This window comes from Ictalurus furcatus, chromosome 16 (genome assembly GCF_023375685.1).
Source record: "Ictalurus furcatus strain D&B chromosome 16, Billie_1.0, whole genome shotgun sequence".
Taxonomy (NCBI): Eukaryota; Metazoa; Chordata; class Actinopteri; order Siluriformes; family Ictaluridae; genus Ictalurus; species Ictalurus furcatus.
The window spans coordinates 18,016,888-18,036,160 of record NC_071270.1 but is presented as its reverse complement, the minus strand read 5'-3'; the positions used below and the strand labels follow the sequence as shown (position 1 = coordinate 18,036,160).

The following is a 19,273-nucleotide window of genomic DNA, read 5'->3' as shown; positions in this document are numbered from 1 at the left end:
ATCGTGTTTTTGGGGTGTTGCTCACGTTGCGAGCCTTTGAATCTCATTTCACAGAGCTGTAGCCGCACCAGGAAATCAAACCCTGATGGAGTCCCCGTGTCAATCTCCAGTCCTTCAGCTCAAACTGACGAGTGGCTCGCTGTCCTGCACTCCAATAACGCAGCTCGGCTTCTCTCTCACGTTGCATATTGTGCTCCAGTATTTCCTTGCTCCATTTGCTTGTTGCGCTGTTAATCAGTCGTACAATAATCCTATTAGCAAAAATAGATTTTCCCTTGCGCTTTTAATTGGTGTTCCTTGTCTGCCGCTGGGATGTGACTTGATTTGATTTGATAGGGAGCCCGCTGTGGAGGGATCCTTCAGACAAAATAAAGGAGAATGTTTCAGATAACGAAGTTTGTCTGAAAACATGATGAAATATCAAATGGGTTTTCACCTGTTTATGATCGCAGGTGCCGAGTTACAGGATGTGATGACCGGAGACGAGGGTGGCGGAAGCATCACCGATGTCTTGAAGCAGCCGGCATTCATCGCAGGACTTGGGGGCGCGTGCTGGATCGTTCTCATGGGCTTCAGCGCTTGGCTCTACTGGAGGAGGAAGAAGAGGAAAGGCCTGAGCAACTACGCAGGTGAGAAGCCATGCGTCATGCCCAAAGCCTATACAGTTCTCTAGAGACAAGTCACCGGTATGGCAGCGCTAGCAAATACTTTGTGTTGGCACGTAATTCATTTGAACGCAAAGTACAGCTATTTTTAGCCTGTGAAACCTTCATCTCTCATTGTATGGCTGAAAGGAGAGAAATGCATGGTAAGCTAGATTGCATAGTGATGATCATACAGAACAGAAACTACTATATTAGCTAAGCAACACCTAGTATTTTATTTAAAGCTGTTCTACAGTATTAGTGTGTATGCACAATTGCATAAGCCGGCACTAAACAAAAGCAGCCATGTGCCCCTACTACAATGCATTACACTATTACATATGTGCATCAACCTTGAACACAATCCCATCATAACCCGCACTCTCATTTGGAAATGAAACGCCGTCGCGCTGCATATATATTAGAAGACTGTGACCCATATTGTTCCTACATTAGCTCTAGGTACAGTCTCCAGCCTCTGAAATGTAATTTGGTATTCCCCCAGGGGGTAATTATTGCATGTAGCTGTGGATTACACTCATTATAATACGTATTGCCATCATCACGGTCCGATGACTTAGGTGCATGCGGCGGTGATTGCCTAATTCAATAGCCATTTGCTTTATCCATCACCTGGGCTTTGATCCCGAGCTCACGTGGGGGCAAATTCATTCAGATCAGACTGTCGCTCTGAGCAGGCTAGACAGTGTGTGTCTTTCTCATACGCTCATGTGCTCACATGCTCACATGCTCATGCCCCACCTCCAAGTTCACTCAAATCAAGTGTGTGAAATACACATGAATGTCATTGTCAGTTCAAGCATCAGATGCATCACGTGTCACCCATTTCAATCCTTCTTCATCTGCATTTTACTGCTGTATACCTGGACCGAATTCTAATTCTCTCTTTGTTCTCTGTGTGTCTGTGTTTGTGTGTGTGTGTGTGTGTGTGTATGTGTGTGTTTGTTTCACAGTCCAGTCGTTCACCTTCACCCGTGCAGGTACTGGTCATTTGTCCCATCCCTTTCTAACTTCCGACGGGTTTGATGGCACCGTAGGCAGTAAGCCATCCAGTTTGTAAGACATAACTTGAAATGTTGATGTGATGAAACAAAGCAGTGATTTGAGTTGGATCTTCTTGTGCTTTTCTTCCCCCTCCTTCTCATTCTGGTGTCTCTTCCTGGCTGCTGGCCCTGCAGTGACGTTCCAACATGGAGACAGAGGCCTGATGGGAAGTGGAAGGTGAGCGATGCGTGTATTGACATTTACATCTGAGCAAGTAAACAGTCCTTAGAAATAAATAAATAAATAAATAAATAAATAAATAAAGCTATGATCTGGCCAAGGTTGTTTTTTTTTTTTTTTTCTCTGCTTGACTGCTCTGTGATGTGCTTTAACCTTGGGCAAGAACATCATGGTGTATGACTCGATTTCATGATTCAGCATTCGTTTTCAGATCAGCTGCACTTTCAGAGCAGTGCACTAAAACAGCGGAGAGTCTCTCTGCTGAAACCGCCGATGTTAACGGCCTAGCAGACAGGAACCTGATGGATGTTCCGATACTCGGTGTCTCGCGCCAGAGCAACGCCTAAGCTGATGTATCGATTGATTGGCTAATAAATCTCCTCTGGCTGGAATTAACCGAAACAATTAATGTGTCAGGGCCACTTTTTTATTCCTCCATTCATCGTCATGGCCTGGCTATGGACGGTTCTCCCCAGAGCCGGTGATGGATTCTCCTGTCGAAAGAAGCTCAAGAGGATGTGAAAAGATAATTATCCTAGAGAAAGTGTCCCTCATAAGCACTCTTACTTTTACACACACACACACAGACACACAGCCTTAGGAACTCATCTACACTCCCGTCATGTAAGTTCATAGAGCACTTTTTAAATATCGCTGGTTAGTGACCCGATGAGAGATTAAAACAGAGGCCCTTGTGGAGGTGAGAATCTTCATCTACTGGATTAGCATAGCTGAGCAAGAACAGAACTAGCCAAGAGGCCAAACAAACAGGAAAATATGTTGCTTCTAAGTATAAACTCTACCTCTTTGCTTTTATGTGTCTGCCTCTGAGTACAGACGTGTGCGTGTATGTGTGTGCGCTGGAATGCGCATGCTAATGAGAATGAGGTGCATATGAGTTTGTGTTACTCTGGGCAGACACAGCTCACATAATCTGCACCTTTGAGCCACTGAGCTCAGATGTGTTGAAGTCCCCATGTGCTGCTGGCTCTCTCAGCTCTTAAGGGAGCACTTTTTCCTGGGCTACTGCATTCATTAGACGAAAGGTAAACCAAATCATGTGTACAGCCCGCCTGGCTGACTCCGACTTCCCCTCTCGGTACACAAATGAGCAAAAATTCAAAATGTCCCCCCGTCTCCAATAAACGAGTGAAAAATGTACATGCTCTGTTCCACGTCGTGTTTTATTGTATGCATCAAAATTCTACATCAGCTTTTTTTGCTCAATTGGTAGTTGCCAGCCAATGAACGTCAGCCACTCTAGTTACCATGGAGACTGGTAACCTCTCCATCCCCAATGAAGGTGGAAACACTTGCTGTAGGGGGTTTTAATATTCCGCCATGTGCTCGCTATCGGCTTCTCTCTCTCTCTGGGGCGGAAGAGTGGGGGGGTGGAGGGGGTGAGGGGTGGGGTGGGGTGGGGGGGCGATAGAGGCTCAGTACCAGATTTATAGACTTGTCACTGTTTTATGTCTTTTTGTTTGTGTCTTTATTATTTTCACTGCTCGGGGCGGTGTACTTGGGGAACGAGCTCTCGCAGCAATCTGGTGCTGATGCAGACCGTGAAAAAAAATGGAAAACAGTGCGTGAATGTTATTCTTTGTGTCTCTTATTCACCCTTTGGGTATCATGCAGAGCATACGCTAATATAAACATGTCTTCCATTTCTCTCTCTTTTTATCTCTTTCCTAGTCGTCCTGGTCTGCTGAAAGCCGGTGACCCTGGCCTCCCTTGGCTAGCTGACTCCTGGCCGTCCACCAGCCTGCCTGCCAACAGTGGTCTGGGCGCTTCCAAAGACCTCACTAACTTTGGTCGTGGAGGTAAGATCTCAAGAGGCTACAATACAGTCAAGGAAAGGGCCTGAAAGAGGAAATCACTGCTACAAAGCCCACAAGAGAGCGAGAAGGTCACAGGTTCAGGGCCCCAAGCACATCATCACTATATTTTTCTGAATTCATGTATGAAGATTATGAATATTTTAGCAAGCATAGAATCTCTCAGTAGTGGAAATGACAAGAGATCACACACACACACACTCCTAAAAATTCTCTTTCAATTCATTTGTCCTTCATGTGTCACAACCATTTCATCCATGTGTGCCTAAAAACAATAGGTCTGATAAAAAAAAATGCAAAAATACTATCCTGTAGCATACAAGAAGAACTCATGGGATTACAGTGCCTATAAATAGATTTCACCACTTTTGGGGTTGTTTTTCCAGCGTGCAGCATGAAACCATGTATTTAACTCAAATTTTTGTTGCTCATGAACACAAAGTACTCTAGGATATAACAAATACAGTAATTTAATATATTAATTAACAGTAGTAACCAACTGAAGCAGCTAACTCTCTTCTACTGCTTAATAACTCGGTTGGAGTCCACTTTTGCTGAGGTTTTTGGAGAAAAATCCTTTCTAATGGAAGTTGGCCTAATGGTTTCCATATACCATTAAAGTCATTAGATACTGAAGGGGGAAACGGTTTAAGGAAACCATTATTCCAGTTCCCATTTTAAGCATGACTGTGTTTTGGGGCTTCCCCAGTTCCAAGGAAACACTATACCACAAAGACTAAGGAACATTCCAAACAGACAATATACTTTAAATATACCACCAAGGCCAAGAATGTAAGTTTCCCAAGAATTTGATTATACCTCAAAGCATTGTGAGTCACAGTGGTAAGGAAGGCCACCGGGAGGCTTACAGCAACTCTACAGGACTTACAGTCCTCTATGAGATAGATGAAATAAAGTTCATGAGACACAAATAGGAAACAAACTTCATAAATCTACAGAATGGTGGCATGAGATAATGAGTCTTTATTGGTCACATGTACATTATAGCACAGTGAAATTCTTTTCTTCGCATACCCAGCATGTTAGGAAGTTGGGGTCAGAGTGCAGGGTCAGCCATGATACAGCGCCTCTGGAGCAGAGAGGGTTAAGGGCCTTGCTCGTAAGGGTCCAACAGCTTGGCAGCGCCGGGTCTTGAACCCCCGATCTTCCAATCAGTAAGCCAGAGCCTTAATCGCTGAACCCACCACTGCCCCAATGATGAGGAAATCCTTTGTTTAAAAAAAAAAAAAAGAAAAAAAAAGCCCCAACATATCGCATCTTGTTTGGAATTTGCCCAAAGGCGAGTGTTATACTCTGCAGTTTGCTAGGGTCTGTTAAGTTCTTCAGCTTCTGTGCTCAGCAGAAACCCTACACAGCACCTCACAATGAGAGCACCATCCCTACTGTGAAGCATGATGGTGGTGGCAGAGACTTCTATGAGGAAAACTAATAAGATTTAAATGAAAACAAATGGATTTGGTTATAGAAACATTCTGGAGGAAAATTTACTACAGTTTACAAGAAAACAGGGACTAAAAGATTAATGTCCTGTACGGGGACAGAACCAAATATCTGCCTACAGTGATCCTGCACAGTATTAACTTGTTGGATGGTGGGTGGTGGATAAATATTATCATATCCGTGTCTCTCATGTACTGAGACTCCCAAATACCCAGCACACAAATAATATTGTTCCACTGATGGATGGGGTAGAGGTGGGCTGACAAACTGCATGTATTGTCACATGGGCTGCAGTCAGTAATTGTACATCTATAGAACAACTTATATGATACGTGTACCTAATAATGTGTACCATTATGGTTTCATACTGCAACACAATAAAATGCAAAAGAATTCAAAAGGGTGAATACTGTCTATAGGCAATTTGCATGAATCTTCTGATGTATACCTATTTAGGCATGTGCTAACTGTGTGTTTAATAGGCACGTTTGAATCTCCGCGAGCTCTACGGGTCGAGCCGGTCCGAGCTGAAGGTCAGCTCAGCATGTGTGTCCATCTTTCACATCCGTCACACACCCCCCCACCCCCCCATCGAGCATCCCATGTCATCTGATAATTAATCTGCTAGCTAATCACTTTTATTTATCTCACCTCATTTAAGCCAAGATGAATGTGTGGAACAGCAGCAGCAGGGTGCGCTAATAAGCTTCACACTGACCTTAAGCATCGTTACTGTCCCTCTCCTTGTCGCTTTTTCTTTAATCTCTCCATCTCTCATGCTCTCAGACGTGCTTCCTGCTGGTGCCGGTGAAAAGACGGGCACCATGCTGTCGGATGGTGCTATCTACAGTAGCATCGACTTCGCTGGCAAGGCGGGCTACAGTAGCCCAGGCAGAGGAAACCATGCCAGCCCCTATGCCACCACACAGATCCTGCAGTCCAACAGCTTCCACGAGCTGGCAGTGGATCGTCCCGAGCCGCGCTGGAAGGCCTCTCTGCGAACACAGCATGAAATGCCCAGCCTGGGCTACTCACTCACGGAAAACCGTTCCTGTGCCAACGGTATAACACAAAGCTCCCTTTTCACTTTCATTCTCAGTCTCGCTGTGCCGGAGGAAACTAAACGAAAACACTTTGCTCATTAAAGCTAATCTTCTAATCTTCTTACAGTTCTGAGCGGTAGGGACTCCAGGATGAGTTGAAATTTTTTTTTTTTTTTTTTTTTCTTCAAATCACACTGACTTATTCAGTGTTTGTACGGAGTATTTAACCTGATAAGAACAGTGAAGTAGCAGTTTCTCTTGCTTTCGCTTTTATCGTTTGCTTTCTTACTGCTACATCTTTGCCTCTGTAATTTTTTTGTGTGTCTCTTTTATCCATATCAGAGTTGCTGTGTATGCATTTATGCCACATTATTTTGGCCAGTGGTCAGTGATGATGGCCCTCGGCACTGTTTCAGGGTCATCTCTGCATACGGCCTCTAATTTACTTGGCTGGCCAGCTAATTATGAATGTGGAACATACTGTATCTTGGGACAGCTAATCTAATATATATATATATAGGGCCACAAAAGAGAAAGGACCGGAGGGAAATAAAGAGAGCAAGACAATAAAGCTGGAAAGCAAAAAAAAAAAAAAAAAAAAAAAGAAAGAAAAACTTTAGGAAAAGAAATGAAAAAAAAAGGTAGAAAGGAAATAATGTGCCCAGATCAAGAGGGATTCAATGTAATATTTACATCTTTGCAGAAAACAGACCCAGAGGATATCATCCTTAATCGTTTTTTTTCTTTTTTTTTTTTAATGTGTGTTTTGCTTCTCAGCCCTGGGAGTTTTGTAGCCCAGAAATGTCAGAGAGTTACAGCCCGATGCCGTGGATTAATTTGATTAGTGCAGGCAGGGATTCCTCTGTGTTTTGACCCATGGACATGAAATTAGTGCACTGTCGCCATGCAGATGAGTAGAGATGGCTCACGAGGCCGTGCCCATGCCCGCCCTCATCCCATCTACTGTGTGTTTAAAACACCAAACTGAGCTTGTGTCATGAAGTGCTCACAGGAGGCAGAGTGTTGTGTGTTCTGCAAATGACAGCATGAACAGAAGAGAAAGACATGGCAGGAAAGCTCTTTGTGCTCAATCAATGGCAAAGCCAAAGAGAAGAAGAGAGGAAGCGAGATAATGAAAGGAGAAGAGGCAGAGCAGGTGATGAAAAAAAAAAAAGCTCCCCCAGTAGTCTCCTAGCACACGGGGGAATGAGACTTTCATTAGGCACCTCCGAGACCACGGCTTTTCTTCTTGTGTCCTGAAAGACACATGCGATGGGGAACAGACTTTCAGCTCAACTCTGACCTTCAACCTCCGCAATTAGTCGAGCACTCTTTCCCGCTGCCTCCGTTTCATCCTCTCTTCTGCTTCTGTAACATAATTCCGATGAAAGCTGTGAATTTCGCATCACGGTGGTGGACAGCGTCTAGTTTCACCTTCTGTGCCATATCCAATGTCAAAATTCGTGTTTGCTTCATTAGTGAAGATGATGTCCTCTCTGCTGCCTCCTTTAGGGGGAAAGAACGGGAAAAAGAAGAAGTCGAAAGGAGGGGGGAAAACAGCAAAGCCTAATGGCTCCTGCTGGGCCAACTTGCCCCTTCCTCCACCACCCATGAATCCTTTACCAGGGACAGAGATGGACCACTATGCCCCTGATCATCGATCTGAGGGAGGGTAAGGTTAAAACACACACACACGCTCACAAATAGACACACACACATACACAAACACATGCACACACTTTTACTGATTTTTACATAAAAGGCATTTTTACAAGACCTGCGCTACATATGCCTTAATTAGCAATATACATCTTTGCAATTGAACACTATACACAATGTAACTGTTTCTCAATGAAACCACATGAGACAAAGAAAGAGCAGGGTAGTTTTAACTCTACACCAGGGTGCCCCTAGATAACCTCTCTCGTTCATCGAAATGTGCTGAGACCCAACTACACAACACAGCTGCCTTCTCAGTCAAAGTGCTTAGAGCAGCAAAGCAGACCGAGGAGAGGGAGCAGGGAGCTTAATGAGCATTATGTTTCTTCTCCAGCACTGCTGAGTGAGCCGATATCTTTTGTTTCACCTTTGTTAAAGCTAAGGCTACTTAAATTAGTCCGGGGTCTTTCTCACATACTCCCACTAAACTTTATGGATGTGTCAAAATAAGTCTCGCCACCACTGGCCTCTGGGTTCTAGCCTCTAAATTCACTGATTCATCAATGGCACAGGTATGAAAGCGACACCTGGGCTCCGCCTCTCCCTGTTCAGTCATACCTACACCAGGGCATGGAGGACGAGCTCGAGGAGGAAGAACGAGTACCCACTCCACCCCTGAGGGGCGTGGCTTCATCTCCAGCAGCTTTGCCCTATGGCCAGAGTTCCTCTGGCTCATTGGGGTCCTCGCATCATGAGGAAATGCAGTCTATGCTCCAGGCCCATCTGGACGAGCTTACCCGTGCCTACCAGTATGAGGTGGCCAAGCAAAGCTGGTGAGCAAGATATAAAATCTATAGACATTAAATGTGCATATCCACAAAAAAAACGTATTTATTATATTATCTACTATTTATCTTATTATTAACTTTTATTATTACCTTATTTTATTATTATCTTAGAGGTTGCCAACGATTTTAATCTGTCTGCAGTGTGACCAGTATCATTTTAACTCTTCCATTACACATGCATTCTGATGTGATTGCTCATGTTTAAATGAGCATTTTAGGCAACCATGCTGTTTATGTCACTGTAATTTATCGGAATATAAATGGAATTCATAAATCACCTTGAAATATTACACACATCATTCAAACATTCCGTTTCGATTTTCTTCACTTCTGCAAAAAAAAAGAAAAAGAAAGAAGATTTTAATATAGTTGCACATGTGCACTTGAAAAGAACAATCATCGTCTTTGACGGCAAAAATATTGCAGCATCACAGGACTGAAATTATACTGCCAGAAATGTATTTCTCCACATAATGAGACATTTATGTACCATTCAGAAATACACCTGGTTATTGCCATAAGTGTTATGACAGACAGCAGCTCCAATCAGCTGAACAGAACGGATATTTCTGCATATCAATACAATGTTTTCAGCATTTCATTACCTCTTATTTAGTTTCTGTATGGGAAGGGAAATGTGAGACTTTACCTTACCTTTTGGAGCTCCAAAAACAACTTCATTGATTACAGTTGTAATGTGTGGTGGGAGAATCTTGTCATGATAGTGAGAGTGGGGAGGACTGGCGCTCCGGGGGTAATGACTGGGTTGCTGTTGCCGGCGTCTTTGACAACAGGAAAAAGAGCTGGTAATTACGCACCGAGACGCTACACGTCTGAGACACAGAGAGGTTGACATGCGGGCAGCTGTGCTGAAGATTACAGACATGTAGCTGACAGGCCTGCCCACCATCTCACTCTATCCCCCACAAACACACACCAACCCAATTACCAGCCCATTGTGTGAGCCTTCCAGTGGAATTAGTGCTATCAGCTCCAAACATTCTCCACATGGATGCAGGTTAGAGTACTGTGTGGACATGGATAAGCTCACCATAGATTCAAGCTTCTACTGCTCTTGAGGGTTTAGACTGCTTAAGCCATACAGTGTTTGAGGCATCTGAGTGGAACTCCTGGTTAAAACACTATTTCCAGAGTTCTGGGAAAGTACACTGTTCCTAGATCAGGCTATCTAAACCCGTGATTGAGTGACTAAAATGACAAGATACCACCCCTGTGATATCACCCCATGATTAGTCATGCTGTCATTGGATAAAAAGGGCCCCCTGTGGGTGGGAAGGATGGCAAGGATCCACCGTTCCCTAGTTGGTCATGCAGTCATTGGGCTCAGAAGATGGCAAGGAACTCCTCTTCCATGATTGACCACACCCTCAGTAGGTAAAATGAATGCCAAAGTACCACTCTTCCATGTTTATCCATGCTATAATTAGATTAGAAGTTACCCAGGTACCACCAATCCATGATTGACTGTGCTCTCATTGGGTGCTAAGGATGGCAGGGTCTCACCGGTCATTGATTCCCTTATTATTCCTTCATTGGGTTGAAAAGATGGAAATCCCCTTCCTTGGTTGACCATGCCATAATTGAGTTAAATAACTAGCAAGGCACCAGAATTTCCTATTCAGTTTCTTATCATATGGTGGGGAAAAAAAATGGAGAAAAAAAAATGCCAACCTTCAACGATTGGCCATATTCACATTAGAGGTGAAAGAAAGCAAAACACCTGACCTTGCTGACATTGGGTGGGAAAGATGGTAAAGCACTACCTTACTATGATTGGCTATGTTCTTATTGATTGGAAAAGATAGCAAGACATCACATTTCTATGACTGGTGAAAAATGTGGCAAAGTATCACTCTTCCATAATTGGCCATGGTCTTATTGGATTGCAAAGATGGCAAGGTACCACATATTAATGATTGCCCATGCTGTCTTTTGGTGAAAAAGATGAACAGGTACCACCCTTCCTTGATTTGCCTTGTAATCATTTGGTGGAAAAGATGCCATGTTCTGATTGGATGGGACAGATGGCATAGTGCCATTCTTCTATGGTTGGCGATGCTGTCATCACATATGAATGATGGCATGGTGCTTCCTTCCTTCCCCATGTGGTTTACTGTAACTGCATGGTTGGTAGTTTGATAAATTCAGACATTAAAGCAAGCTTGTGGGAATAGAGAGACCTACAGTAATTGTGGCATTTGGCTGTTGCAAGGAAAATCAGACAAAACATGCAGGTTTGACATAGTAATATGATTCAAATATAAGACGTATTACTTTTGTATTACTTTCAGGCATCTGAAAAGCAGCTCCCATCCGCCCAAGACCCCTGCCCCTCCCATGGGCTATGTGTCCAGTACATTAGGATCAGACATCCTGACTGAAGGAGAGGATGAAGAGGGAGACAGTGAAGGCTATGAGTTGTCCCGACAGCTGTGTGGAATAGACTATTCCCCTGGACGCAGCCTGGAAACCGTGGAGGGAGCGATCACAGGTGAACAGAACTATTGAATCACACACTCGAACAGTCACATCGGCAAGCCGCAGTCGTCCAAGAAATTGCATTAATTCCTTTGTGAAACAAGGCTGTGTACATTTGCTGTAACAAATATTGTAGTTACAGTCACATTTGATTATTTCCAACCAGCTCTTTTACCTCATTGGCTGGGTAAAAATTCCCTTTTTTTCCATCAGAATTGAAGTACACATGGTCCAGAGTAAAATGCTATTGATTTCCATTTTCTCCAAACATTATCCTTGTCTCAGATGGACTATTAGCAGATTTTTTATGGTGACATGTTTCCATGAATTGTTAATGAGGGTCTGAAACAAAAAGTACGTGCTTTCACATCACAGCGAAATTCATATTAAGGGGGGAAAAAAAAACCTGGAATGCTGTATCAGTCACTAAAGGCATTCAGGTTAGATGGAAGCAATCATTCCTACTTGACATCTCATTTGAGCTCTTTAATTTCCAAGTCAAAACTGGATGGATGATTGAAGGGTTTCTCACCGTGCAGCCCCCACCACCTCCCTTTCTCATAACCGACTGTAGGCACTCACAAAATACAGAATTCAGACTTCCGGATAAATAAGTGTCAAAGTAATTCAGTTCTAAGGTCAGTTCATAAGGAAACTGTGGTCAGTTGCATCAACTGCAGTATTTGCAAGAACAACATCCCGCTTGTCAGCTTAAAATGTTTTTTAAATGTGGTTTCAGGATCATAACCCCATCTCAAACCACACTTCAGTATATTTTATTTTGGAAATCATGTGGTTGTGTAATCACCACAATTCATGCATTAAAATGATAAGAATGGCCCAAAGAATAGCACAGTGGGTGCATGGTGTTGGGGGTAGTTCAAGGGAGGAGAACACCTTTAGCTCCTGTACAGTTTTTCAGTGATGATAGAACTGTACACCTCCTTGCTTTGACACTAGGCATTTTTGATCTATGGGGTATGTGAATCTGATTTAGCACTTTTTCTCTACCTGAATTTTGCTGCCTTGCTCAGATTGCATGCACTGCACCTTCCTCTCCCTCTAAAGGTCTTTTTATATTACCTCCCCCTCCCTTAGAGAATGACCTTGCAAGCGTAGAGTTTTGGCAAAAATATAACCTGGTTTGACTTTGTCAGTTTTTACATTATCAACCGACAGTGAGTTCTCTTCCCTGTCCTATAGGGAACAACCACTGCAGTGTTGGGACCTGGGCAATATGGCAAAACACCAAGCACTCTGAACTTGGCATGCTCATCGCAGCGCTGCATGCTTATTATGTGCTTGTTAAAATTATGTGAAGAGACATCCCAGTAGAGGTGCATTATTCCAATGTTTGCTCTGTGCTCCATAGGACACCCTTACTCTCACCGAACCCAGGCAAGCAGCGCTGGCTCCATAGACGGAGGACTCCTAGCAACTCAGAGCCTGGGTCATCAACGGGTATCACAGCCTTCACAAAAACTACGAGTAGAGACACCAGGGACTGAACCTCACAGGAGGGATGACATTGCTGATGGTGAGAAACAGCTACAGGATTAGTTCAAGTAGACATCAGGTTTACAAAGTATTTGGGAAACCAGGCCCTAATCAGGTGAACCTGGGAATAATAATGTTAAATATAACTGTGAAAAAACAACAGTATTTTTTTGTAAATATGTATGAAACAAGGTCAGTTGACCATATGTTATGGTGCAGCTGTTTATTATAGCTCCTGTACTACTACTTCTACTAACTACTACTGTTATGGTATTCTTGTAGTAAAACACAACTGAAAATGACTGGACTTTAAAGAAATATGAGTGCTGTGGCAGGAATGTTTTATTTGAATACTTTTGTATTTTGTACTGGTATACTGATATATGTGCCCTCCACTAATATTGGCACCCTTGGTAAATATGAGCAAAGAAGTCTGTGAAGAATTGTCTTTATTTTTTAACCTTTTGATCGTTTGTTTAAAAAAAAATATCCAAAAAATACTCTGCTCTGGTGGATATCAAACAATTGCAAAGAAAACACAGGTTTATCAAAAAAATATATATCTCTGTTAAATATAGGTGTGCAACAATTATTGGCACCCTTTTAGTCAATACTTTGTGCTACCTCCCTTTGCCAAGATAACAGATCTGAGTCTTCTCCTATAATGTCTGAGGTTGGAGAATACATTGCAAGGGATCTGAGACCATTCCTCCATACAGAATCTCTCCAGATCCTTCAAATTTCAAGGTCCACGCTGGTGGACTCTCCTCTTCAGTTCACCCCACAGGTTTTCTATGGGTTTCAAGTCAGGGGACTGGGATGGCCATGGAAGAACCTTGATTTTGTGGTCAGTAAATCATTTTTGTGTTGATTTTGATGTATGTTTTGGATCATTGTCCTGCTGGAAGATCCAACCACGGCCCATTTTAAGCTTTCTGGAAGAGGCAGTCAGGTTTTCACTTAACATCTGTTATTAAGATATTTGCTAGAGTCCATGATGCCATGTATCCTAACAAAATGTCCAGGTCCTCTGGCAGAAAAACAGCCCCAAAACATTAAAGAACCACCACCATATTTAACCGTGGGCATGAGGTACATTTCCATATGGCCACCTCTCTGTGTGTGCCAAAACCACCTCTGGTGTTTAGTGCCAAAAAGCTCTATTTTGGTTTCATCTGACCATAGACCTCGATCCCATTTGAAGTTCCAGTAGTGTCTGGCAAACTGAAGACGCTGGAGTTTGTTTTTGGATGAGAGTAGAGGCTTTTTTTCTTGACAGCCAAGATGCAACTAACTTCTGAAATTCTCCAGCTGTGATCCTTGGAGATTTTTTGGCCACTCAACCCATCCTGGAACTTCTGGTGTGTTGTGACAATAGAGACACGCGTCCAATTCCAGGTTGATTCATAACATTTCCAGATGAATGGAACTTCTTAATTATTGTCCTGATGGTGGAAATGGGCATTTTCAGTGCTTGTGCTATTTTATTATAGCCACTTCCCATTTTGTGAAGCTCAGCAACCTTGTGCCACACATCACAGCTATATTCCTTGGTCTTACCCATTGTTATGAATGACTAAGGGAATTTGGCCTATGTGTTAACTCATATTTATACCCCTGTGAAACCCCATATGAGGAAGTCATGGTTGAACAATTTCCTGTTCCTAGTCACAGGAATATACTCCAGATATATTTTTCTCATATGAATTCTTAGGGCTGGCAATAATTATTGCACACCTATATTTAACAAAGATATATTTTTTTAGATAAACCCGTGTTGTGTTTGCAATTGTTTGAGATCCATGAGCGCCGGGTATCTTTGTGAATTTTTTTTAACAAAAGATCAAATGGTTAAACAATAAAGGCAATTTTTCACAGCCTTCTTTGCTCATATTTACTAAGGGTACCAATTTTATTGGAGGGCACTGTATGAATAGAATAATGTTTGACAGCTGCAGTGTTTTGCATTTTCTTTACTATATTACAATAGTATCAATAGGATCAATAAAGGTACATCTCATCTTTTATCTTATCTTATGTCTGGGCTGTCCATTTTTTATTCATAGTTGCCCAGTGGACAAGTAGGTTCAACAACCAGAGAAAGAACACCCTAAAAATAAAAGCTTTTATTTGGTATGTATATTTAAATGTATTGCACATCACAGTGATGTGACGCATCATATAGCAAGCATTTCTGACAATCTGCTGTGCCACACACACAACAGACGAGGTGTGATCTCTTCAGAATCAGGAACACGCAGGTACATGGAATTACTGATGAAACTGAGCAGTACAAAGCTTTCATAGAGCTACATGAGCTAGCTAATGAATATATGAATTGTCCACCCAGGAACTCCAATGTAGCATAGAAACCTCGGCCATACTAGGGCTGGACCATACTCAGAAAATGTGAATCAGGCTGTGATCAAACCAATAATCAAACAAGACAGATAACGAGAGTCTGGATCCTTTAAAGCGAGTAGTCTGATTGCAAACAGGCGAGTGTCATTAGTAATCAGATAACTGTGAGGTCATGTGATAAGGCTGTGGGCTGAGGATCATGGGAGTTGTAGTCTGCGACGTTAGGCACAGCATTGAAATAAAATAGCTACTATTGCGTTCATTAAACTATGGTAATGTCATATGCATAACACAACACTTAAGCACCACAGTAAAGCCATGGCAATATTATGGTTAAATTATAAACAGCCATAGTTACATGGCAGTCCTTCATCCTTCAGTACGCACCTTGATCAGAGAATGAGTGCCAGTATTATAGTTAAATACATCATAAACATGGTCATCCTAAAGGACCACAGTAAAACCATTAAGACAATCCCCAAGATTGTAAAAAGCTTTTCTGTGTCTTATTTCCATAAACGTATTTAAATTGCTAATAAATGTTTACATTTCAATTGCTAATTAAAATTTACACAGCTATAAAATCATTGGGACATCTATTGCTAAGAAGTGAAGATCCAGCACAGTAACAGTTACCCGTGTGTTGTGTGTCTCCTGCAGTGCGAGCGCCCTCCTCAGAGCCCCTACACAGCGTTGGTGCACGGCTACACACTTCCTGGGGTTCTGTGGGCTCAGATCCTCCTGATGAGTGTGTGGTGTCTACACTGGAGCAACAGCACGCAGCCAACTGGAGCTCCAGAGGCACGCTGGGATGCGTCTCACAGAGACGGTCCAGCACAGATCAGCGGGACTCTGCAGGACGAGCGTCAGGCTGCATGGAGGGCAACTACGGACATCTATGTGAGCGAGCTTAACTTTCACTCGATTGAGATTCAGTGTCTATGTGTGCACTGAGAGGAAACATTCACATTATCATGCAGTTCATTTAACACCATTGTTGCCTCTCTCAGGTCCTGAGGTTACTCTCTGTTCTGTTCTTTCATTTTGTCAGTCTTGGTTAAACCAGCAGATCTGATTACTGTTTTACTAAGTGGGTGGATGGCATTTTAACACTTTAACTATTATAGTGTCCTTAAAACATGTGTATATTTCAGAAAAATAACTTAAAACTACAGGTCGACCGATAGTGGATTTTACCGATACCGATAACTGGTACCTACTAGTACCTAGTACCTGCTGATAACCGATTAATCAACATAGTTTTTAAAAATTGAAATTGAATGAAAACATAACACTCAAAGTAAAATATTGCTGTACTTTATTACAAGAATAAACAGTACTGACTGTACCATGAAAATGTACTGTACTTTTTTTTAACAAAATAGATAAATATTAATGTATATTAAATATGAATAAATATTAAAGTAAATAAAAGATATACATCCAAATGGAACCAAAAAGTAACACTCCAAATAATAAATAAAAATAGAGACATCCAAAATAAAAAATAAAAAAATACGTCAAATAATGTGACAAAATTTGTCAGTGATTTTTATTTCGCCTCTAGAGGCCGCTCTCTTACTGTTTAATGACATCGGAAAACTAGATTTTTGCAGATAACCGATCATTCCAGCAATCGTGTAACATTTTTCCTTTTTGGAAACGTAATGTTTGGAAATATAAGTTTCTGGACTGACTCACAAAATTAGTACAAAAGGGCCCCCGGGGGTGCGAAGACTTTTGCACAGTGCTGTATATCAACATGAAGTTGCAGTATTTGAATTTCTTTAAGAAGAAAATTTCATGAGAAGAAGAAAAAAGTTCTCTCACACTTGTTTCTTTATTTTTAATGATATCGTGACATTGACTGATGAGTTCACGTTGAACTTCCAACCCTGTTACTCAAATGATAAATGATTCATTTTTTAGCAAATCATTTGAAATGTTCTTAATGACCTCATGTCATTAGCATGCATGCGTGTTAAAAAAATACCTCTACTCTGATCCTACTTTCAAGTCTGTAACTCATTTAAAAGCACAACACAGTCACTGAGTTAACATTTTTGATGCATGTTTTCTTGAATAATGAATTGAAAAATGAAGTTTAATTTCTTACAGCAAGGGCTAAATGACACCTCAATCCCGGAGTCACCCAAATAACTTTTTTAAAACTTAGAAATACCAATTATGGTGTAGCCATTTCAGATTTTTTTTTTCATTACAGTGTGTCATCACAGCCCTGCTCTGAATTGTCCAGAATGCATTAACCTCCATTTATCTGTGCTTCAGAGTGCCGTGTCTGAGAGATAAGCCAGACTACTCACTGCCCACGCGACTGAAAGCGAGGACGAGAGAGAGACAGCAAGAGAGATTCTTTGTTCACCCCTGCAATGTCCAATGAGCTTCTCCTCCCCGGTGTTACACGAGGCGATTTTTACCTCAGAGACAAACACTGAACTGTGAAGCTAATGTACAGACACACGTCTCCCGATGATGTTCAGCTTGCGGTTTGCTTCGTACGACAAAACGTCACACGCTCCCCCCTTTTTGTGCCACAAAATGTGCATCACTTGAAAAAAACAAAAAAAAACAAAACCAGAAAGATGTTTTTGTTCTGCTCGTTTTTTAAAAAAAAAAAATCTGAAATGTAAAATCACCCAAAAGGGATGTTTATTTCTTGTAAATAGCTTCTTTTTTTTTTTTAATTTGATGTTGCTTTGCTATGCAAACCAAAATGATTTTTTTTTTTTTGTCTCTTTATGGTCTTTCTAACATTGTAAATGGATAAAATGTGGTGTCACTATTTGTTTTGTTTATTTATTTATTTTTTTCATAAATGAACCGACTGATTTCTAAATTCTTATAGATAATTGTTTGATTTGCACATTCTTTGGTGATAAGCACAAAAACCTTCAGCACCTGCTGACATGGAGAGAGAAAGATAAACGCTACAGATACGCTAGCGAGTATATTTGTACGAGTCTGCACAGCAGGCTGAAATAGAGATTTAGGACGGAAGCGTCCGCAGATAAAGATGTATTATTACTGAATTGTTGCGAGGGGATTTATGCTCAAATGAAGGGAGAGAATCATAGTCAAGCATACAGGACTCATAAATGCCAGCTGAGCAGGCCTAATGCAATTGCCTGCCCTTAGTTATTTGTGTCAGATGTTGAGTGGACAGAATGCTCTATTGCAGTCTTTTGTGAATGGTTTTTTTTTTTCCATCTACATATCTTGACTATTTACAGACACTCATGCGTCCAGCTCACTGCAAGATGTTATACACGTGTGTGTGTGTGTGTGTGTGTGTGTATATATATATATATATATACATACATATATACATACATACATATGTGTATCTATCTATCTATCTATCTATATAGATAGATAGATACATACATACACATATGTACAGTATCTCACAAAAGTGAGTACGCCCCTCACATTTTTGTAAATATTTGATTATATCTTTTAATGTGACAACACTGAAGAAATGACACTTTGCTACAATGTAAAGTAGTAAGTGTACAGCTTGTGTAACAGTGTAAATTTGCTGTCCCCTCAAAATAACTCAACACAGCCATTAATGTCTAAACCGCTGGCAACAAAAGCGAGTACACCCCTAAGTGAAAATGTCCAAATTGAGCCCAGAGTGTCAATATTTTGTGTGGCCACCATTATTTTCCAGCACTGCCTTAATCCTCTTGGGCATGGATTTCACCAGAGCTTCACAGGTTTCCACTGGAGTCCTCTTCCACTCCTCCATGACGACATCACGGAGCTGGTGGATGTTAGAGACCTTGTGCTTCTCCACCTTCCGTTTGAGGATGCCCCACAGATGCTCAATAGGGTTTAGGTCTGGAGACATGCTTGGCCAATCCATCACCTTCACCCTCAGCTTCTTTAGCAAGGCAGTGGTCTTTATCATGCTGGAATACTGCCCTTCAGCCCAGTCTCCGAAGGTAGGGGATGATGCTCTGCTTCAGTATGTCACAGTACATGTTGGCATTCATGGTTCCCTCAATAAACTGTAGCTCCCCAGTGCCGGAAGCATTCATGCAGCCCCAGACCATGACACTCCCACCACCATGCTTGACTGTTGGCAAGACACACTTGTCTTTGTACTCCTCACCTGGTTGCTGCCACACACGCTTGACACCATCTGAACCAAATAA

General features: G+C 41.9%; 2 protein-coding genes across 2 annotated transcripts in view; both read left to right on the top strand.

The window, feature by feature from the left end:
- The window catches only part of LOC128620709 (roundabout homolog 2-like), a 35,593-nt gene extending 26,810 nt beyond the window's left edge, over nt 1–8,783 (top strand). Inside the window, exons 11-16 of the mRNA XM_053645953.1 lie at nt 453–629; nt 1,844–1,886; nt 3,582–3,709; nt 5,972–6,247; nt 7,741–7,900; nt 8,460–8,783. Coding sequence (XP_053501928.1) covers nt 453–629; nt 1,844–1,886; nt 3,582–3,709; nt 5,972–6,247; nt 7,741–7,900; nt 8,460–8,724 — 1,049 coding nt within the window. The 3' untranslated portion in view covers nt 8,725–8,783. The remainder of the gene's footprint in view (nt 1–452; nt 630–1,843; nt 1,887–3,581; nt 3,710–5,971; nt 6,248–7,740; nt 7,901–8,459) is intronic.
- A 1,864-nt stretch (nt 8,784–10,647) lies between these two features.
- On the top strand, nt 10,648–15,837 carry LOC128620708 (roundabout homolog 2-like). Its single transcript, XM_053645952.1, has 5 exons — nt 10,648–10,655; nt 11,048–11,247; nt 12,607–12,771; nt 15,753–15,795; nt 15,828–15,837. Exons 1-5 carry the CDS (start codon nt 10,648–10,650, stop codon nt 15,835–15,837), a joined length of 426 nt encoding a protein of 141 aa, XP_053501927.1.
- Nucleotides 15,838–19,273: the final 3,436 nt, after the last annotated feature.

Coding starts and splice junctions, on each gene's coding strand:
- LOC128620708 (XM_053645952.1), top strand. Junction 11,248..12,606: donor CGTGGAGGGAGCGATCACAG/GTGAACAGAACT, acceptor TGTGCTCCATAG/GACACCCTTACTCTCACCGA. Junction 12,772..15,752: donor GAGGGATGACATTGCTGATG/GTGAGAAACAGC, acceptor TGTCTCCTGCAG/TGCGAGCGCCCTCCTCAGAG.